At 40.0% G+C, this 23,556-nt stretch overlaps 1 protein-coding gene across 7 annotated transcripts in view; it reads right to left on the reverse strand.

The window, feature by feature from the left end:
• Nucleotides 1–790: 790 nt before the first annotated feature.
• The window catches only part of ZFAND4 (zinc finger AN1-type containing 4), a 62,024-nt gene continuing 39,258 nt past the window's right edge, over nt 791–23,556 (reverse strand). For 5 of the 7 annotated variants that reach the window (XM_084765869.1, XM_084765871.1, XM_084765870.1 and 2 more), the window contains 4 exons: nt 12,469–13,647; nt 11,871–11,925; nt 2,868–2,985; nt 791–1,883 (listed from right to left, as the gene is read on the reverse strand). In XM_084765869.1, coding sequence (XP_084621995.1) covers nt 1,748–1,883; nt 2,868–2,985; nt 11,871–11,925; nt 12,469–13,647 — 1,488 coding nt within the window. In that variant the 3' untranslated portion in view covers nt 791–1,747. Of the gene's footprint in view, nt 1,884–2,867; nt 2,986–11,870; nt 11,948–12,468; nt 13,648–23,556 lie in introns of those variants that run through there. The other 2 variants (XR_014776149.1, XM_084765873.1) reach the window with 2 other exon arrangements.

Consider the following 23,556-nt stretch of genomic DNA (forward strand, 5'->3'; position numbering starts at 1 on the left):
CCTATCTTCTCATATCTGACACATCTCACTTAGGACCCTGTCACTGAAGAGTGACCTACTGATCCAGGTCACTTGATGTCCTGCTCTGGCCTTATGTGTCCTTTGAGTGCACTCACACACTCACATATATGAGTGCACTCACACACTTACACACATGCACCACACATACAAAGCACGCCTTCAGCAGGGTGTGGTAACTCAAACCTATAATCCTAGCACAAGAGAGGCTGAGGCTTAAATGCTGCTGCAAATCAAAGGCTTCCCTATCTCAAAAACCAAAACAAACAAAAAAGCATGCCCTCTATCTTTAATTACAAGACTCCTCTATTACTTTTTTTTGAAATTCAACATTCTTTGTTACAAATATACTTTCCTATAGGTCTGGTGGCATCTGTCCATCAATATTCAGCCTCTTACAAGAAATGAGGGAAGAGTATCAGAAGTTCTCCAGGCAACCTCAGTGGAGTAAGTGGTCTATGGAGCACCAAAAAGGCCTTCCGGAGCCCTGGAGACCAGGATGCAGCCTCTAGTTAGGTCGCCTAACAGCTGTTGCCTGGCATTCAACATCAGCTTCAGCTGGGCGCAGTGGTGCACGCCTTTACTCCCAGAACTCTGGAGGCAGAAGCAGGAGGATTCTTGTGAGTTCGAGGCCAACCTGGTCTACAAAGCGAGTCCAGGACAGCCAAGGATACACAGAGACATCTTTAAAAAATTTAAAAAAAAATACAACAACAACAATGGCCCTTCAAAGTCCTGAATGGTAAACTGATTACACCTAAGAACACAGCCCTTAGACATTAAAATAATACTTTAATACTGCCAGTCATTTTCCCCAAGTAAAATAAATCACTGACTTATCAAAGTACTTTATAAAAGAAAATGTACTGTAAATAATCAAATAAAGTCATAGTAAAGTTGAATATTTATTTGAATTTTCCCTGTAAAAGCACTCAATATGTAGGAAAAATAAACCAAGTTTGTGAGACTTTTAAAAATATATATAGCCATTTTTGAAAAGTGGAAAGTTGGATTCTGTTTTCAATGGCAACAAGTAAGACACTGTTATTTTAAAACTACCATTTAAAAAGTAGTATTTTAAGAAATGTATACTATATTAACATGATGTGTTCTACAGAATGGACACACATATGCCAGTCTGAATATGGAAGACATATATGTGTTAAAAATCACACCGGAAAAACAAATGTTCTCTTCAAAAAGAACTTGCTAGTAAACCTCATAAACTTTCACACATGGGATTTATATATATATATATTTTTTTTTTTTTTTTAAATCCCATCTACCCTATCTCCACAAGAAATGAAAGAAAAAAGGGCAAAATGTGGTCAGTTTGAATCAAGCCATTGCAGAACCACTCACTTCTACACAACATAGAAGCCATGGAGGCCTGGCTACACGGCCAGAAGTAGCTTCCTAAAGTGCATCTTTTGAAGATTTGTCTAATAAATAATTCCAATCTCAAATATAAAACACTTAACACAGACATGCAATAACAAACTAAATCATTATAGTGCAATGTTTTAAAAACTACTTTTAAAACTTTTGATTCACCAAAGAATAAAGACATCAATACAACAGGCATTTTCATTCTCCAACAGTAGGCACTGTGTGCTCTTGTTATTTGGCAAATCTTTTGGAGTCGAACAAAAATAATGCAGTCTAAACAATATTTCTTCTGTCAGTATAATAGGGTTCCTCAGGCAGAGCAGTAAAGCGCAGAGAAGAGTTAGATTTTGGGAAGTTTTGGTGCGTTAACCACAGGGTTTGCCTCCTGCAAGTATCTCCTCCCTGCGCTCTTGTAGTCGTAGGTGCAGCCATGAGTTTCTGCATAGCGATGAGATGCACAGAAGTTGTTCCCACATCTGAAGCACACAAGAAAGGTTATGTGAATAGTCACACTGCCGGGGAGGCTCGTCTGTTCAGCAGGTAGTGCAACAAAAGCCTCGGGATCTCCTAGCAAGTCCAGCACCAATAGTTCCCCCCCTCGTCAGTATGAAGAATAAGGTAATTGCTCATGAAGGGCAGCTATATATATATCTTTTTGAAGGGAAAAACGGAGAAGCTGGTAAACATGTCCCCATAGCCGTACATTAGTAAACTTGAATTCTAGGAAATGAAGTCTCATGAGAAAATTAGGTTATATAAAAATCAGCTAGTAAGGCTGGACATGGTGGTTTATGCTTTTAATCTCAGCAGGAGGCAGAGACAGGTAGATAGATGTCTCTGAGCTCAAGGCCAGCCTGGTGTACACAGCAAGAACCAGGCCAGCCAGGGCAAATCATGAGACTCTGTCTCAAAAACAAACAAAATCTGCAAACCGACAAAAAGCTATGCCATGAGAGACCTTACACACATGTCCAGGCAACAAAATAAGCTATTTTATGTGGACAGAATAAAGGCCACAAATCTTTTTTATGTTTGTCCTGACAGTAAGTGCAGATACCACCAGTCAATGCTAATGAAAGACATACCTACAAAAAGAAAAATATTTAAAAATATACATACATATGTTTTGAAATAACTGTACCAAATATTAAAATGCACAGTAAGTTAGTTGTCAAGTCTGGTTCACTTTTGTTCAGTTTAAAATAGACTCTAGAAAGAAAGGCTCTTTCAAGCAACATTCAAAAACTTAATTGGCTTCAATGTCCTAGTTGATGACTGGAAACTGTTGAGTTACCACCTCTCTCTAGCCAGCTAGGAATTCATCTGAGGGATGCTATTAGAATCCCTGGCGGTTATAGAATCTGACTGTTATAAATGACCATTTAAATGTGGTCTACCCTGCATAACCTCAGCCTGGGTCCCTACAGAGAACTCCTCAGCTGCTCCAGCCGGCCACCTGCCTGCATTCGAAGCTAGTGGCCAGTCCTGTTTTCTTTCCACAAAGAAAACAATGTTTCATTATTTTCTTCTTTGTTTGAAGAGGGGCTTTCACAGGTGGAAGGTGATGGGTGCTTTCTCCTGTTTAGAGAAAGAACACCTTATTAATACAAACAAAATTCTAAATTTGAAAAGCTACTAAGATAACATCCCATAGTATTAATCTATACAAATTTAATGTGTACTATTTTGTCTAAGATAAATTATGAAATCTACAAGTAAAATGGCAGTAAAATTTTGTGTGTGTCATGTTTCTACTAACTAGAACTTGGATTTTTTATACAGAGGTGTACACTTCTTGTACACACTAGTACTGTTCTGATTATACCTAGGGTAATCAACCTAATACAGTATGCCAAACATTAAAAAGAATTAAGAAGGATCCTACCTGATACACCCTCTTGAAAGAGTGTAGTCATTGTAAGTGTCAAAAAGCACCAGAGTGTCATGAAACTGATGTTTTACCCATAGAAAGTAAATTATCAACAAGTAAACAAGCCATTTATTTTGTCAAAACTTTGATTACTGTTAAGATAACAGAACAAAGGGCCTAGCAGATAAAGGCAACCTGAATCAATAACCAGGACCCACAGGGTAGAAAGAAAAAGCTAGCACCCCAAGTCTCTGACTTCTGCCATGGCATGCACCTGCCCCTATTCCTCAAACACAAAAAATAACAAAGTTGGCCTCCCATTCTTCATGGGTGAGGTCCATGTAGGGAGGAAACTTGGAGGTAAGAAGGGATAGATATGATTGTATTTCATTGTATCCATGCATGGAAATATCAGAATTAAATAAAAATTCTTTAATTTAAGTTCTTTAAAAGAAGTAACAAAACAACACTTTTAAGTGCTTTTAATGCCATCTCAGTCCACAAGTGTAAAAAGCTTCTGGACAATTTATTTATTTTATTTTACTTTTGTTACTGTGTTTTGGTTTTTTGAGACAGGGTTTCTCTACATAGCCTTAGGTGTCTTGGAACTCACTATGTACACCAGGCTGGCCTCAAACTTAAGAGATTTGCCTACCTTTGCCTCTCAAGTGCTAGGATTAAAGGTATGTGCCACCATTCTTGGCTGTCTCTGAACATTTTAAATGTGTTATATAAAATATATTATCAATAGTGACTGAATATATTTAGCTTAAGTCCACAGTAATAGTTTTCCAAGGGTATTTACTAATTCTATACCATTGTAACGATTTGATGTTTTGGCTTTAAAATAGGAGCATACCTGTTATAATAAAATCAATCAATCAATCATTAATTGCCAAATTACATAGCTTTAAAATGGACTAAATTGTTAATAAATGTTAAGTCTTAGCAGAGAGGCTCAAAACTGCAGTACACAGTTGTTAAGCAGGCAAGTGTGCAGAGGTGGAGTACCGAAGGCCAAGGGCGACAGCAAGTCACAGGAATGAGACAGAGCACGGGTCATGGTATGCAGCCTTTCCACATCACGGAGAAAGGTGTGGGAGACCTGAGATTAATATTTATCTGGCAATTAAAGTTTTGTGAGATCATTCATGGGCTCATATTCTGGGCTTTGAATTAGTAAATGTTATGCCTTTCCTTTGTTAAAAACACAGACTGGGTGACTATAAGCCTAGCAAAATAAACCTCCTACCTGTCCTATCTAAAAGGAACTCCTAATTCGTACACAAAGCTAGAGACACAGTATTGAAACAGCCAACTGAATGACCCTAGTGGTGTCTGAACACCAACCTAGTTAATGAAAGCTTGTTTCCTCAAATGCCATTGGAAATACCAAAAACATTTCACTAAGCTGATGAAATAACTTTTACTTCTTAAAAAAATAATAGAATACTGAGGGAATTACTTAATGGTAGAGCACATGCTAAGCCTTCATTTGGCCCCATGTTCAATCTCGGCTCTCAAAGAAGTAAATGGCGAGGCCCCTACAGAGCATGAGGGTCTGTTTCGGAATGGCCACCGGGAGCTTAGCTACTGAAACTCAGGCAATATATTCTTTCTTAATTGAAGGTGGGAAATCTGTAGATATAAACTTAGTTCAGTACAGTCAGTCACATTTTCATCATTTTCTTTCATTTGAAATGCTTAACTCAGGATTTTTCCAACTATTTTTATTCAAGTGCTTCTGTAAATGTTCACAGACAGTTCTGACAAATAAGAGGTGGTGCAATCCCCTTCTCTGAAAAGAAGGGAGGGGGCAGTGGGGGAGGGGAGTGGGAAGGTGGGACTGGGAGTTGAGGAGGGAGGGTCTGTGATCAGGCTATAACGTGATTAAATAAATAAAAACGAGGTGGCACAAAACCAGAATGGTAGTTATCTCCTGGGAGAAGTTTCTGTGGATGCTGCAACCCATTCAGAGATCACTATGGGTTAGTCACCTACTCTGTGAGAGGAGCCATTACTAATATGTGCCAGTCTAAGATTCTTTAAATTAGTATTGAAAGCTAAGTTTACAGAGTCATTTCCTGGGCATTTACCACTTTAAGCATTCCCTGAATACAGCAGGGGCCATAATTTCCCCTCTAGTGAGAAGCTGCTTGTGCTCTAAGACATTACCCACTATCTACTCTGTTCCCTAGAGTTCTCTCATATGTGTGTCAAACACGAACATAGTGAGGTAACACTCAAGTGATGAGTTATTTTTCAAAACAGGATGAAGGATATTTGGGATAACTAACTCCCTTCATGTTTACTAGCTAAAAATTTTACTTCATGCAATAACCACTCACCCAAAAGAAACCAATGGGCAATAAATTAATGTTCCAACTACAGGCTTGAAAGTCAGCTGTCTGACGCTGATGGCTACAACTACAACAATGGGTGGAATCTCTGACGGATCCCTGACAGTGAAGAGAGTCAGCGAGAGAACTTATAATTTAAAGACATATAGATCCTTCTAGGTACCCAGGGTGACAGTGTTGTTATTCTGAGAAGAAACAGCAGCAAGTGTCATAGGCTCTAGTTTGAGGAATCATGAGCTGTTAATAGCTCTTAATGTCTTGAACACAAATTAGATCAAACAGCAAAAATATTATATAGGGACAGATATTATTTTTTAAAACAGTACAAAAGAAACATTTTTAATAAGGGAGTTGGGATACAGCTTGCTGGTAAAGTATTTGCCTGGAATGCTCAAGGCCTTGAATTTGATCCTAATCCCCATAAAATAAAATCCTAAACAAGAACAACAGAAAAAAACCCCAAAAAACAAAAGACTACAGTAACCTAATGTTTCATAATTTAAGAGAAGGAGAAAGAACTAGGATATCACCTTGATGCTAAACCATATGTTTAGCAAAAACAAGGCCCTGAGTTTTGTCTCAGTATCATGTAAAGAGGAAAAGGGGGGAAATACAGAAAGAAAAGAACAAATCATAAGAGTGTGCAGCACCTGCTGCAGTGTCAGAGCAGCAGTGAGTGGATGAAAGGAAGCGAGGGTGTTACAGCATAGGTCAGCAGGCACAGATGACAACCGTACAAACTCCCCAAAGACTAATTAATCATGAAGGCAGGACAGATCTGAGTGTATGTCAAGGGGAAATAGCATTTCTAACATTAAAGAGGATACACAACAGTAACCACAACAGAGTCATAGAGACATAAACATGAACATGTAGACCAATGGACTAGAATAGTGTTATCTCAGAAATACAGCTGTGCATCATATATGGTCAAACAATTTTCAGCAGGCTTGCCAAGATCATTCAATGAGGAACAATAGTCTTTTCAACAAATGGAGGTTAGAACAACTGCAAAAGAATGAAACTGACCCTCTATGAGGGAGTCTATCCACATGCCAGCCACCCAGCGTGGTGGCCCAAAGCCCCAAGTATTATCCCCACAGAGGAAACCCTCCTGCCAGCCATGCCACCCTCTAGGCCACTGTGGGTCATCATGGCACCCTGGGAATATAAATAAATGCTGACTGAGGTGATAAAAATAATTCAAGACATGAAAAGACAATTTAACAAAAAGGATATCTCCGAAGAAAAGCCAATCTGAAATAAAAATCCCCCCCCCCAAAAAACTTGGAAAATAGGGCCAGAGAGATGGCTCAGAGGTTAAGAGCACTAGCTGTACTTACAAAGATCCTGAGTTTAATTCCCAGCAACCACACAGTGGCTTACAACAGTCTGTAACGAGATATGATGCCCTCTTCTGTCCTGTTGGCTCACATGCAGGCCAAATATTGTATAAGTAATAAATAAATACATCTTTTTTTTAAAAACTTACAAAATAAAACAAAATGATCACAGGAAAGTCTTACTAATAAAGTGAAATATTGGATATCAGATGTTGAAGACATGATACAGGAGATGGATTATTCACTCAAAGAAAGTGTTAAATCTTTAAAAAACAACAACAAAAACAAAAGGTGGCATAGGTAAGGGAGAGATGTTTTCCTGGCCCTTACTGCCTGTGGCAGGCAGGAAAGCTGGCCCTAAGGTCATAAGAGAGGGAGAGATGGGAGAACTGTCCCTGCCCTTCACTAGCTGCAGGAGAGCTGGCCCCGCCCTTTACCGGCTGTGACATTTAGTAAACTAGCCGGGGTGGGGTGGGGGGAGGTGGGGCAGTGCTGGAGAGCTTGCCCTCGTGGTGCAAGCACTAGTGAGCCAGTGAGCTAATCACTCAGCTACTTCCCAGGCCCAGATCCAGGGTTTGAGTTGGCACACTCCAACATATACCCCATCTATGATCTGCTGGAGCATGTGAAAGGGCTGCTCCTATATATCCAAAGCTGCAGGATCTCCATGACACAGGACAATAGGATATCTGAGAGAAGTCTCTGCGAGGATCCAGTATGCATACTGTAGCAGAGTCCTTGTAACAGACCAATGACTCATTGCAATGAACATTTGCAAGTAAAATGTGTGGACAAAGGGTGTGCTGTGTGATATACTGTGACACACTACAGCTTTCCAGGACAAGAGTCTTGGGGCTTAAAAAAATCTGTATTCCAGCAACTAAAAAGCTTTAAAAATGGATGACTTTCTCAACATATATAACCTACTAAAGTTAAATAAAGATCAAGTAAGCAATTTAAATAGACCTATAACCCCAAGTGAAAGAGAATCAGTAATTAAAGGTCTTCTCAAAAAAACTTAGGGCCAGATGGAGTCCATACAGAATTCTACCAGACCTTCTAAGGAGAATTAATACCAAAACTCTTTAAATAATTCCGTAAAACAGAAACTGAAGGAACATGTTACAATTATTTTTTATGAAGCCACTATTACTCTGATAGTAAAACTACACAGACTTATGAAAAATAGAAAAAGTATAGACCATTATCTCTTATAAACATAAAAGCAAATTTTTTCAATAAAATCTAGCAAACCATATTCAAGAACACATAAAGATTAAACAATAGAAATTGACTTCAGCTTAGAGATGCAATGATAGTTCAATATACATATATCAATAAACATAATCTACCACATAAAGAGACTAAAAGACAAAATTCACATGATCATCTAATTAGATGCAAAAATGGCCTTTAAAAGTCCTGGAGACACTAGGGCTACAGGAACTCACCTCAATATAATAAAGGCAGTTTACAAAAAGTCCACAGCCAACATTAATCACAAGGAAAGAAACAAAACATTTCCACTAAAACTAGAAAATAAGATAGCTGACGTGTCTTTATTTACAGATGATATCATTTTACACATAGAAGACCTTGAAGCCAGGCATGGTGGCTCAGGCCTTTAATCCCAGCACTTTGAAGGCAGAGGCAGGTGGATTACTGTGATTTGAGGCCAGGACAGCCAAGGCTACACAGAGAAACCCTGTCTTGAAAACCGAACAACGACAACAACAACAACAACAACAACAAAACACCCAGAAACAAACAAACAAACAAAACCAAAGGCCAGGCGTAGTGACACATGCCTTTAATCCCAGCACTCAGGAAGCAGAGGCAGGTGGATTGCTGTAAGTTTGAGGCCAGCCTGGTCTACAGAGTGAGTCCAGGACAGCTAAGGCTACACAGAGAAACCTTGTCTGGAAAAGCCAAAAAACCAAAAAACAAAAACAAAAACAAACCTTGAAAACTCTATCAGGAAACTTGTACAGCTGATAAACACTCTTAGCAAAGTAGCAGGGTATCCAACTAGCACTGGATTTGGCAGTCGTTTCTTGGAAATGACATCAAAGGCTGGGTACTGATAAAAATAGACAAACTAGACATGATTAAAATTAAACTAAAAATTTGTACATCAAAAGAGGTTTTCTTTTGTAAAAAGAAAGTTTTCTTACATCTATTAATTTTATTTGGCGCACACGTGTGTGACCACACATGTAGAGATCAGAGGACACTTGCGGGAGTTGATTCTCTCCTAGGCACTGACCTGCTGAACCATCTGGCTGACCCTCAAAAGATGTTTTCAAGAGAATAAAAAAGCTATTTATAGGCTGGGCCTGTAATCCCAGCACTCAGGGAGGCAGAGGTAGCTAGATCTCTGTGAATCTGAGGCCAGCCTGGGCGCCAAGTAAGTCAGTCTAGAACAGCCAAAGCTATACAGAGAAACCCTACATGGGGGGTGGGGAGAAGCCATTCATAGAATAAGGAAGTCAATGAAAACCAAACTGAATACATATAAAAATGTGTATTTCTCCAAAGAAGATAGACAAATATCCAATAAGCACAATGTGCAAATGGTATCACTAGTTAGAGAATAAATATCACTGATCTTAGAGAAAAGCAAATACAGGACACAGTAACATATCCTCTCAAATTCATCCCAATAGAAAGTACAAAAGCAAAGCAGTAAGAGCCTAAACGAGGAATGTGGAGAGCTGTGAGGTGTTGCACCTTAACAAGGCGCAGGTTTCCGCCATCCCGACGGCAAAGGCTCTCTAAGATAAACAAGTCCTTACATGGCAAAAGGCTGTGCAAGGGTAACTGGTGATCTGATGATGAGCAGTCCTGCTCTGACGCGGACCTATGAGGAGGTGGCACCTGGCATGAGCTGATTGGCCCTTGAGTTGTACTTAAGCTTGGCCCTTCTCTTCCTCAGGGCCATTCCCACTGAGCTTAATCCTGAGTAAAGATCTCGAGAAGAAGTCTGGTTGTTGGTGTCTTATTTCCGCTGGACGGTGCGGCGCCAACAGAGGAAGCCAAGCACTGACAATGTGGAGAAACTATAGGCACTATACACGGTTAGTAGAATGGTGACAGGATACAGAAAAGCAATATAGTGATTCTTTAAAATAGTAAAAACCAAAAAATAGATGATCCAACAATTATACTTTTGCCACATATACCCACAAAAATTGAAGGCATATTTGCTACATACAGAGCCACAGCAGTATTACAGTAGCTAAAATGTAGAAGCAACCCATGTGTGTATTGACTGATAATAGAAAAGCAAAATTTGGTCTATGTGAACAGCCGATGTTATGAGCTTTATAAAGGAATTCTGACACATGTGATAACATAAATAAACCCTGAAGATATTATCAGTAAAATATCCCATCCCAAATATTACAAATACCTATGAAGTACTTAAGTCATAAACCATGGAGATAAAAAATAAAATAACAATAGCCAGAAACTGTAGTGGCTACAAAAAAAGGAGATGAATTTTTGTGGCATTGTGATTTTTTGTTTCGACACCTTTTAGACAAGATCTCACTGTAATGCCCAAACTATTCTTTCAAGTCCTACATTCATGTAATCCTCCTGCTTCAGTCTCTCAGCATCAGCCTTCCTGTGAGTTACAACGTTAGCTACATGCCACCCAGCTTTCCCACCCAGAAGTTAAATATCCAATGAATGAAAATATTGATCTGGCATAAAATGAAGAGTTGCAGAGAACTACTAATTGATGTGATCATGACTGCTAAAAATGTGAATGTACTTAATGCTATGGAACTATTCATTTTAAAATGATTAAAAACCAGGATTGGTGGTACATGCATGGAATCCAGTATCTGACAGGTTGAGGCAGGATGGTCTTGGGTTTCAGGCCAGCCCAAGATACACAGTAGGACCCTGTCTAGAATAAAAGAAAGAAAGAAAGAAAGAAAGAAAGAAAGAAAGAAGAAAAAAGAATAGATTGTTGTTGAGCAGGGCACAGTGGAACATGGAGGTAGAAACAGTGAATGTTCAAGGGCCCCCTCAGCTATGTAATGACTTAGAAACCAGCCCAGGCTGAACAAGACCCTGTCTCAAACAACAACAAAAATATATAGTTAGGAAGAATTTTTGTGTGCACTTTACCACAACAAAAACCCCTTTAAAATGTAAATGAATGTATCAGAACTTTATACTCTTAGGCCTCACAAAGAAAAGGGAAGCAAATCCTATATGTCCCTTTAAAAATTAAAAACATAAAAATCCATAGCATCATAGCAAACTATTTTTAGATCTCCAGAGCTACAGAGAGCACACCTTGGGTGAGTTTACTGCCATAGGTCTGGTCATTAGAACATAAAAGGAGGACATATAAAGGGTCCCTTGCTCCTGGACCACAATGAGCATCTAAGACATCGTCCGTCAGCTACCACTGGAAGAAGAACATGCTAGTTAAAGCCACTTCTGCTACTGTATATAGAAAAGGCTGGCTACAGAGATTACTCTTTTCTGTGTTCAGAAATAGTCAGGTTATCAAAAAGAAATTCTTACCACTCCCTTAACATCATACCAAAATATTAAGCACACCCCAGGGCCCACCCAGCAGCCCACCACAGCTTTAACAATCGTCAGCCTCTGGTGAAGGGAAAATTTGTCTATAATCTTGTCTTTTCACAGAGGCCACAGCTCTCCCAAACATGAAATACCAACTTGAGATAGTTTTATTTCCACATGTGCTACTCTTGTAATCAGATCACAAATTATTTTCTGGAATGAAACATTTCGGAGAGTTTACCCTGTACATACCACAGAGAGCGCTCCTGCCGTCTGTCTTGAAAATTCAAATGTGTTAATGCTGTGATTCTTATGTTGTTTTCAAAATTAGCTGTAGCTTACCTACTCTTTTCCCTGCAGCTGCATTATTTCCACTCATTCCAATACCACGAGCAGACTACAATTAAAGCACAAAACACCTACACAGGTGAGTCAATGCAGAACAGTCTCTAAACATCAAATACTTGCATTCTATTACTAAAATGTTAATGGGCATCCATTGTTAAATTATCTATTTCACTTTTTATTAAATTAACTTGGCATCTAATCTTGTTTCTTGTGCTTATTATTTATCCTTAAAAGAGTAAAATTTGATGGTTTAGAAAAGAGACTTGAAACTATGTGTCACTGAAAACTATGGACTGACAATAAACACGATGGCAGTGATGCCTGTGATTTCCAGCGCTTAGGGCTGGAAGCAGATCAGAATTCAAGGTCATCCTCAAAGTCCCAGGCCAGCCCGAGGTACTTGAGAAACCTGTCTCAAAATATCAAACAATCATCAAATAGATTTCTTACAGATTAGACAAGTATTTTAGTGAAATTTATGGAAAAACAATTCAATTGTAGGCATCTTTACTTTTTTAAATAAAACCCTAAATTTGAATAGTCATTCACTATAAGACTAACTAGAAGAACAAACTGAAAAGAAAATACTTACTAGAAAAAATTCTGTAGGTTCTGACTGGGGAGAACTTTTCCTAAGGTTTTCATCCTGAAAATGCTGGAAGTTTGTAGACAACCCAATTCCAGAGGGCCGAAGCCTGCCAGGCCCACGTGTGCTCTGCAAACTGTCTCTGCTTGCGCTCTGTGCCAGTGAAGCCAAAAAGCCATTATTATTTACACAACCAACAGGCTCTTTGGAAGCTTTGTTAGCCATCTCTGTGATATCTCGGGCTTCCACTTTGGAAATAACATCAGATCTTTTCCCGGGCGAATCGACTTTAACACCGCGGAAGCGAGCAGTCCTAGAGAAAGAAGAATCTGCTATGGTTCGAATGTCCAGTTCCCGCAGGGTGTTTTGTGAAGCAGACGCTGAGGGGCTGCCAGACTCAAAACATTTAGACTGTCTCTGCGGCTTCACCAGAGAATTATGTAGAGACGCTGGGGCAGCACAGAGAAGCGGCGACAGGAGCCTGTTCTTGTGAGAGCTTGCCTCTCTGTGATTAAGAACTGCACTGTCTATGCGGTCACTGCTCAACACTCTCGCCACGTGGTTCAGAGGCTGTTCTGGTGCTCTCAGCACTCTATCGCCTTTAGTGAGTGGGAACTCTGGTGTTACTTTCCCTATGCCTTCCACACCACTGTTCTGCTTGTCACCATTTCCTTCCGCAAATGGAGTAAAAGGACCTACTTCCGGCAGGAGCAGCTCCTCAGTGACACATTCTTCTGATCGTGAAAATAAGACTGCATCATCCTCATTACTAGTTGGCAAGTTTCCTGAAAGGTGCTTTGTCCGCCTAGGCAGGGATGATCCAAGACGAGGAACAGAGTCTGCAAGGTCTTTGTCATTTTCCAATTCTATATGGGTCAACTGAGGAAGCAGTCTGATGCTGCTCGTGGCGTGAGAGCGCGTGCTAATCTCCCAGGTATCGTCCTCCTTCAGCAGCTCGCTCCTGAGCGATGACAGCGGTCTAACAGCAGCAGCCTGAGCGGCGGGACCTGTGCTTGCATTCCTGGATGTTTCAGGGAGATTCGCATTCCTAGGAGAAGGCAAATCAGACTGCCCGATGTGAGGGAGGACTCTTAACAGTCTGTGCCGGGCTGCTGCTGCTGTGGAACTGCTGGAAGGTCGAGGAGCTAGAGGTGGGCGAGGTTTTACCTTGACAACTTTCTTAGGCTACAAGAAAAGAGTGCACATGTAATTCCTCAACATAGCTATTTCTGTCCATCAGCAAGAATCAGTGGAGAAAATGTTACTTACCATATTGGCATTTAGTTACCTCAATTTACAGTGCTCAAAAAAGCAGGGCAGGGCGTGGTGTCCCACACCTGTAACGCTAGCCCTTGGGAGGCTGTAGCAAGATGGCTGTCATGAGTTTGAGGCCTGCCTGCCTGCTTTACAGAATCCACTCCACTCCAGCCTAAGCCACAAGATGAGTCGTCTTCTCAATACAAAACAACAACAATGAAATGCTTTACAATATTACGGTATCTTAATGTCTAATCTAGCCACCATTGTAGGGAGAGTGGGCGTTGCCTCTGACATGAACCCTGATGTCCCCAATGTGATCACTTCCCACAGAGCCAGGGGATGCAGGCTATCCAGATGAGACCTGATAGGCTGTGATCACATGGTGGCGGAGAAGGTCTCCTTCTGTCAGAGGTCTAGGGGAGGGGTATAGGACAGAAGAGTGAGGGAGGGTGGGAATGGGAAAATACAAGCAAGGGTATAATATTTGGGATATAATCTGAGTAAATTATAATAAATCAAAATTTAAAAAATCTTAAGATTATGATTGAGAAAAATTTGTCATATTACTTTACTGAGCATAATTTTCTGAAGATGCTAAAGAAAAATAATTTTGTTTCATTTTCCTCACAATTCTTTCTCAGGATGTTGAGTATGGCATTTCTCCCAGGAAGCTGTGTGCATAGATGAGTACTCAGAAAAAAAGCTAGCAGGACCAAACTGCTGACCCTGGTTTGTTTTGTTTTTTAATTTTGAGACAGGGTTTCTCTGTGTAGCCTTGGTGGTCCTGGACTCACTTTGTAGACCAGGCTGGCTTCAAACTCACAGTGATCCACCTGCCTCTGCCTCCTGAGTGCTGGGATTAAAGGTGTGCGCCACCACACCCGGCTTCCAAACTGCTGACCTTGAAAAGGCTGTCTCTCGTTGGTTTTTGTGGACTTACATTTCAGGAAGCGTTCTTACCCAAACCTATCACTTGTGCAACCAAAATGGTTTATAATGAACATTTGCTTTTCTGCTGAGTCTAGAGCATACAGATACATACCAGGCAGACAGTACATATAGGAAGAAGAAAAGATTTTTTTCTAAAGGAGAAAAGAGCCCTCTGTGGGAGCTGCTAATGGAGTCTTGTGAGATGAGACTGCACATGTGTTGTCACAACTCACTAACAGAAATCAAGCCTGCCTTGAGTTTACATAGAGGCAGAGGCCTCCAAGATGCCCAGACTTAGATCCATATGCTTTTCCCTCTGTTAATTTTGCTGTTGTTTCCTTTTGTTGTACTAAGTGCCTCAGTATACATACATACAACTGCATACTGTATACATAAGCCTAGAGTGTCAGTAAACAAAGGATTGGACCTACCCTCCCCTAACACAAAGTTTACAAATAAGTTATCAGAAAGGGTGAAGTTGAGAGCTCAAGAAAGGAGCCTTTCTTGGGCTGGAGAGATAGCTCCGAGGTTAAGAACACTATCTATTCTAATGAAAATCCTGAGTTCAATTTCCAGCAACCACACAGTGGCTCACAACCATTTATAATGTGATCTGCTGCCCTTTTCTGGCGTGTAGGCACACATGTGGGCAGAATACTGTATAGATAATTAATAAATCTTTAAAAAAAGAAAGGCCGTCTAATGGCACTCCAACAGCCTGGCCTATAAGAAATACATACTGAAAAGAAAAAAAAAAAAAAAGAAATACATACTGAGCTACTGAGGGGTGGTGCACACCTGTAATCCCAGCACCAGGAAGACAGAGCTAGGTGGATCTCTGTGAATTTGAGCCTGGTCTGAGTTCCAGGCAGCCAAAGCTACACAGAGGAGCAAACAAAAATACTGAAAATTCAGTTAAGTACCAGTTGAGAAAAGGGGAACTAGAATGGCTGGATAAGAGGAAAGTTCCTTGTAAAAGTAAACTGGCTTTTTTGTTTGGTTGGTTTTTGTTTTTCTAGACAGGGTTTTTCTGTGTACCCTTGGTTGTCCTGGAATTTGTAAACCAGGCTGGCCTTGAACTCAAGAGATCCGCCTGCCTCTGCCTCTGCCTCTGAGTGCTACAATTAAAGGTGTGCACCACTATACCCTGGCTGGTGAGCTAGCTCTTGCTGCCACTTTTACCCTGAAATCATTATCTTGCCAGCCTACAGCTATATACTTTCAAAAATGAAATTGTTTTCTAGGCCTTAGAAATAAACAATAGTTACCAAAATTGCAACTAAATAGCAACACATACCCTCCCAAATAAAGACACAGACATTCAAAGAGATCAACAATACAAACAATTAAAATTACCCAAATGGAGATAAAGAACACAAACTACAGATTAGCATAAGACTGAAAAAAACCTCAAGTGCAGGAGGCTCATAAGCAAAGTTTGTGCCTGTGGTGACAAGCAAGGATGTAGAACTTTCAAAAAGAAGAAAGTAGAGCAGGCAAGGGCTAACAGAATAGAAATAAAATATACTCATAAAAGAAAATCCCACTTGTGTAAATACTAAAAAGAGTTTAATATCTGGCTAGTTGAAGCCTGAAGCTGTTTGGGATCTATGCTAACAGTTAAATTTTAAGAAGGCTCTACTGTACAAGGGGGTATATTGGAAGGAAAAGGATCCATTTAAGAATTTTTTACTTAAGGTATATAAATTAACAAGAAAAAGAAAGGTAGACCCCTAAAGAAAAAAATAAATAAAGCACATAATCAGAAAATATACCTATGCTTCTCTGCAATGGTAGTGCCAAGGATTAAAAACACACAAAAAGAGCACTCTTGAAACAAATCACCCTGGTTTACTGAAGAAAAAGAAAAAAAGAAAAGAAATAAATCACCTTCCTATATAATAATTCAGAATTCTTAATACTTATCCAATAATGTTATAAGAAAAAGAACAGAAAAGGGGCAACATATCCACATTAGAGGTAAATAGCAGGTGAGAACCAGAGCATTTTGGCTGATATACATTCTTCCCTAACACAATGAGGTAAAAGAAAACTTTACAACAGTACCCAGTCTAAATCAAATACCCTTAAATTAGTATTTGTATATTTTATTTATTAATGTGGTGTGTGTGCATATAGGTATGTCTGCAGGTACAGGTGTGTGCATGCATGTAGAGGTCAGAGGTTGATATAGGTGTCTTCCTCAGTTGCTCTTTTCCTTACTTTTGGGGACAGCATCTCTTTCTAAACTTGGAGCTTACTAATTAGATTGCACTGACTGTCCAGAGAGCTCCAGGGAGCTCCAGAGCCTGTCTCGCTCTGCTTGTCTTACAGATGTAGGCCCTGGTGTCTAGCTATTTATGTGGGTTCTGGAGATCTGAATCGAGGTCCTCACACTTGCATGGTGGGCACTTTAGCCAATGAGCACTCTTCCCAGCCTGTTTGATTTTGGAGAGGGTGAATCAAGCCTGGCCTAGGCCTCCTCCTGATCTTCCTGTTTCAGCCTCTGCAAGGTGAGGGTTACAGGAATGTGACATCACTTTCAGCTTTTGCAGATTATATTCCATGAGTACATCAAGTCATAACCCCAACCAAGACACAATGAATAAAAACATTAGAAAACACTAAAAGGTGGCCAAGCTTAGAGATAATCAGAAAAAAAAAAAGAGTTTGAAAATGAAAACCCAAAGAAACTCAGATTCAAGGAGTGATTTAATCAAGAGTACTAATGTATAAAAATATCCAAAAGAATAAAAATAAAACAAAGAATTTTAAAAGATAACAGAAAATAATTACTATAAAATGAAGTTCCAACATATGTATAAAGGAAGTTCCCTACAAACAAAATGAAATAAAAATCAAACACTATAAAATTAACAAGTTATAAAAAACACTGGTGAAATATTTTATGTTTTAAAAAAGCATAAGCATACAGTGAAGCTGACCCAGAACAGTTCATTTCCAAGTCATATCATTTTAAACAAAAGCCAGGGCTGGAGGTATAGCTCAGTGTCACAGTGCTTGCCTGGCCTGTTTTAGGCGCTGGGTTTGAGACCCCAGACCAGGGGAATGAGAGAGAAGTGGGATAAGAGGCCAGCAAAGGCCAGCACAACCTGGTGACATCCATGCATAGTCCCAGCACTCACCAGGGTAAGGCCCAAAGATCAAGTTTAAAGCCAGCCAGGTAAGTCTGAGTGTGGTGGTTCGCATGAGAAGGCCCCATAGGCTCGTGGATTTGGATGCTATGGAGTGGCACTACTGGAAGATGGGGGCACTGTTACAGTAGGAATGGCCTTGTTGGAGGAGGTGTCAAAAACCCGCCAGAGCCAGTCCCTCTCTTCCTGCCGCCTGCAGATCCAGATACACAAGTCTCAACTTATCCAGCACGTGTCCTCCTGCACGCTGCCATGCTTCCCTCCATGATGATAATGAACCAAACCTCTGAAACTGTAAGCCCCAGTGAAATGCCATCACGGTGTCCTCACAGAGATAGAACACTGACTAAGACAGGGGGAGACATAAAATTTTAAAAATGGAGTCATTTACAAAAAAAACTGGGGTGCTTTGGTGAGACTCCTTTTCAGCTGCAATATAGAAAGCAAGACAGTTGCAGAACATTGTTAAAAGCCCTGACATTCCTTATTTGAATAAATCATCACTTGACAAGCTATAGAAATGATCTCTGAGAGCTGGAGAGATGGCTCAGCAGTTAAGAGCACTGTCTGCTCTTTCAGAGGTCCTGAGTTCAATTCCCAGCAACCACATGGTGGCTCACAGCCATCTATAATGTGATCTGATGCCCTCTTCTGGTGTGCAGGCATACATGCAGGCAGAACACTGCATATATAATAATGAATAAATCTTAAAAAAAAAAAAAGAAATGATCTCTGAAAGCAGCCTTTAAATTATCACTTTATTTTTTCTTAGGTTTTAGACTTCTGAAAGTTCAGTACTTACAAGTCTTTGCCTTCATACGGAATTTATATGCAGCTAATGAAAGTATGGGAAAAGCTAACAACCATGGCATTAGCAGCAAAACATCAGTAGGGATTAGGATAGAAAACATGATCTACCACGTTCTCTTTAAAAGTAGAAATGCTGCTTGTTCATATTTTTAAAAATGGAAACAGAATGGAGAAAAGAGAAAGCAAAGTAAGTTTTCTGACTGTCACCTAGTTAACATGCAAGAGGCAAAGGTGTCAGGTCTGGCGATGACAGTAGGAAAGCGAATGTTAAAGATACAGTCCGGAAGTCCGGTGGCGGTGGTGCTGCATGCCTTTAAGGAGGGTCTCGTAAGTTCGATGCCAGCCCGGTCTACAGAGTAGACAGCCAGGGCTTCACAGAGAAATTCTGTCTCAAAACAAAACAAAACAAAACCCAAAGCCCAAAAAACAAACAAAACCAGTCCGGGACAGCAAGTATTTTCTGACCTTTAGAATTACCAGAATGAAATGGACAAGTCCAAACGCACGGGCACACTGACAACCCTGATTAATCTCAGGTTAGAGAACAAAACAGACGTAAGAGAGATGTGGGGAGCAGGAGGATTGGACAGGGATGCAGGGAGAGGGGGGAGGGTCACCATGCATTATGTACACGTGCCAAATTATTTAAGAATACGTGTGAGTGGATGTGTGAAGCCGAAGTCCCAAAGAGACATTTGTACCCATTATATATTCACAGTCCCAACGTGACAGCAACCTAAATGTCTACTGATAGGTCAACGGATGAAGGCAATGTGGTACATACATGCAATGGGATATTCTTCAGTCGGAAAAAGAAAGAAGTTCTGACATGTGCTACACCATGGATGAACCTCAGAGATGTCACACTAATTAAATAATCTAGCCACAAAAACTCTGATATTTCACTTATGTATGGTATCTATCATAGGCAGATCCACATAAATGGGAAGCAGAATGGTACTTGCCAGAAGTTAAAGGGAGGGGTAGTAGGAAATTGGTTTTAAGGAATATGGAAACTCTGTTTTATAAGACTAAGTTCTAAAGATGTAAGCATATATAACACCATGAACAGGATTACATTTGAAGACAATTAAAGCTCATGTGGTTGCACATTCCTGTAGTTCCAGCATGTGGGAAGTAGAACCAAGAGAATTAGGAGTTCAAGACCAGGCTGGGCATGGTGGCGCACGCCTGTACTCCCAGCACTCAGGCTGGGCACAGTGGCACACGCCTGTACTCCCAGCACTCAGGCTGGGCACGGTGGCGCACGCCTGTACTCCCAGCACTCAGGCTGGGCACGGTGGCGCACGCCTGTACTCCCAGCACTCAGGCTGGGCACGGTGGCACACACCTGTAATCCCAGCACCCAGGAAGGCAGAGGCAGGCGATCTCTATTGCTTCAAGGCCAGCCTGGTTTACAATGTACAGGACAGCCAAGCTACAGAGAAAAACCCCATTCAAGATCAGCCTTAACTACATAGTGGGTCTGAGGCTAGCCTAGGCTATGTGAGACTCTGTCAACTAAATAAATAATAAGATGGGATAGTAAAATTTACCATTATTTAAAGTTAAATAGTAAGTAGGTGAGACAGTGTCCTCTTGGTGAAATTTTTTCAGTTTTGCTGTATGATAGAAAACTGAAAACCACTTGCCCTCGATAATTAAAAATCCTAAGAGAAATATTTAGAAACATAAAAAAACACATCACAATGAACACTCATGCCAGCAATGCAAATGTACTTCATATTCTTTTTGTTTGTTTGTTTGCTTGCTTGCTTGCTCGCTTGCTTGTTTGTTAAGACAGGGTTTCACTTGTAGTCCTGGCTACCCTGGACTTAAGCTTTGTAGACCAGGCTGGCCTCAAACTCACAGAGATCCGCCTGCCTCTGCCTCCTGAGTGTGCTAGGATTAAAGGTATATGGCACCACACCCGACTAGTTCCTATTCTTAAAAAGTAAATTACTTTGCATTATCAGGACTATTTTATCCCATGTGTAACCTGTTTCAACTTTTCTATTTCTTCTTTGACCTATGAGTTAGTCTGAAGTATTTTATTTTGAAACACTTTTCCAGATATCTATTATTGATTTCCAGTTTTATTCTTTTGTAAGTCAGAGCATTTTAATGATTTTAATATTTCTGAATTTTATTAGAAATTATTTTATGTACAAAATATTGTTCTTTATTTTAGGGACTTTTTTGTTTCATTCTTGTTTTTGTAAATGTTCTAATGTATTCCCTTAAAAAGTAGTGTATATTCTGTCCTTGGGTGAAGCATTCTGCCAAGTGGGTCAAGTGAATTGATATAGGTCCTCAGGTCTTCTCAGCCACCTTTCCAATTCGCTGTTCTACCAGTTATGCTAAGAGTGGAAATCTTTTAGATAAATATGCATCTATTTCTTGTGGGTTTTGCTTCATATATTTCAAAGTTCTATTACTATATAAATAAAATTATAACATAGTTTTTCTTGGTCAGTTGTTCATCAGCTGAGTTAAAAAAATTTTTTTACCCAAGCTTATATCCAAAAGAAAAGAAAAAAAATCAGATGAATTGTAGATCTAAAAAAGAAACAACCATCTAAAATTTTGGAGAAAACTACAGAAGCATACCTTCAAGACCTGTGATAGGAAAGTATTTCATTAAAAATTATTAAATATTAATCAAAAAAGCAAAACCAGTAAATTGTAATACATTAAAACCAACAATATTCATCAGAAATAGGAGAAAGAGCAAGCCACGAAGTATTAGAAATTGCCAACCACACATGAGACAAAGACTTTGTATTATACATACGAATACATGTGTATTGGTGGCTTTGAGACAGGTCCCATGCAGCCAGGCTAGATTCAAGCATGCTACATAGCAGAGGCTGGCTTTGACGTCTGATGCTCCTGCCTCTACCTCCCTAGGCCTACGCTATTACATGAATGAGTGCACCATCCCACTCAGCTGAAAAATACATTTTTAAAAGTCCACAAACCAGTAAACAAAAGGAAGATAACCTAATTTTAAAATGAACAAAATATTTGGCAATGCACAAAAAAACCAGAATTTTTGTATTGTTTTCTTTGAGGCAGGGTTTCTCTGTTTAACTGCCCTGCTGTCTTAGAACTCTCTTTGTAGACCAGGCTGGCCTTGAACTCACAGAGATCTGCCTGCCTGGCTCAAAACACAGAATTTTAACCAAATGAAGAGTCAACATTTTTAAAAAGCAAAAATTATTCATTATAAGAAAAAAATTAAATAAAAACTAGTGCACAATCCTAAGAATGGTTAAGATGAAGACATTTGATGAATATTAAGTGTTAGCAAGGATGTGGCACAAACCAGAACTCTTGTTTTGTTAATGGAAGTCTGAACTGGCTGTAAACCTATGCAAAACAGTCACTGTAATTTCTTTTTGTCTGTTTTGAGATAGGGTCTTATTATGAAGCCTAAACTGGCACAGAGTATATTTAGGCAGACCTAAAACCCATCATCTCCTCCCAAACCTCACAAGTTTAAGCTGTCATGGCACTTATCGACCACCTGGCTATTTGGCATAAAACATGTTCCAATCCAAGAACAATGTGTGCGTGTCCATCGTAAGTATGCTCCAAGTGGCTCTCTTAATAAAAGCCAAGACTCAGACACCTGAATGCTTATCATAGAAAAGAGAGAAACAAAAAGGAGAATCACTGAGTACTTTAATAATATTTAAAATAAACATAAAAGAATTTTTAAATTTTATGTTGAAGAAAATAAGCCATAATTTTATAAAAGACTGTATTGTCTGTGTTCTTATTTATATAAAGTTGCACAGCAGGCAAAACCTATTTGTGGAAATATATGTAAAAATAGCGATTTATTTTAGGAAAGATTATGAAGGAATCTTTTATGGAAAGAGGCAGGGAACTAGGCGTGCTGGTGGCACACCTTTAATGCCAGCGCTCAAGAGGCAGAGGCAGAAGGAGCTCTGTGAGTTCGAGGCCAGCCTGGTCTACATAGTGAGTTCCAGGTCAACCAGGCAAACAAAGTGAGAGCCTACCTCAAACAAAGAAACAAACGAAAACAAAAAAGGAAAAAAGGGCAGAAACTACTTTGAGTTATGTCTAAATAAGTTCATTTAAATGTAAAAATCCTTCAAGTTGAGCCTAAATTTTACTACTACTGCTGTTAGGGGTGACTGCCATGGCATGCATGAAGCCAGAAGACAACTTTGAGAAGACAGTTCTCTCCTCCACTTTAACAGGAGTTGAACCTAAGGCTCGGGCTATGAGGCATGTGCTCTGCCCTTGCTGATCCAGCTGGCCAGACTCCAAGCAGCACTTTAAAGGTATGTGTATTTTATATGGGGAGACAGTAACAGAGTGGAAAAAAGGCAAAGAATAGTGCAGCTGTGTGGGTGGGGGGAGAGGAGAGGAGCGGGAATAAGAAAAGATGGGGGAGGGGAAGAGAATGACCCCAGCTCACCCGATGCTGGGATGTAACTGGTTCTCCACTTTGAGATTACTTTAGAAACCTGGCAGCATCTACTAAAGCTAAAGCAGTACATGTCTTCCCGGCATGTCGGCACACACCTACAACCCAGACATTCAGGACACTAACGCAGGAGGATGGCTGAGAGTTCACGGCAGGTCTGGCCTGCATCCTAGTTCTAGGCCAACCTGGGCTACAGTGTGCCTATCTCAGTGTCTGTAATGACCTTGATCTCTTAAAAGTCACTGTTAAAAGATTAAGCTATCTTTTATTACCCTTTTCATGCTACAGCTATGGCATTTTAAAGATTAGTTATGCTAAGTGTGCATAACTCTTTCCGTTGTGTTGTAAGAATGAAGATCTCAATGTTCATTTGTCACATCTTAATAAATAAGTTGAGGCCAGAAACGTGAAGTGAGTAATATTTTATGTTTTCCAGGCACCAGCGCTGTGAGCCCTGCCAGTGTATGCTAGAGAAAA

The sequence above is a fragment of the Acomys minous genome (genome assembly GCF_964271855.1).
Source record: "Acomys minous genome assembly, chromosome: 17".
Lineage (NCBI taxonomy): Eukaryota > Metazoa > Chordata > Mammalia > Rodentia > Muridae > Acomys > Acomys minous.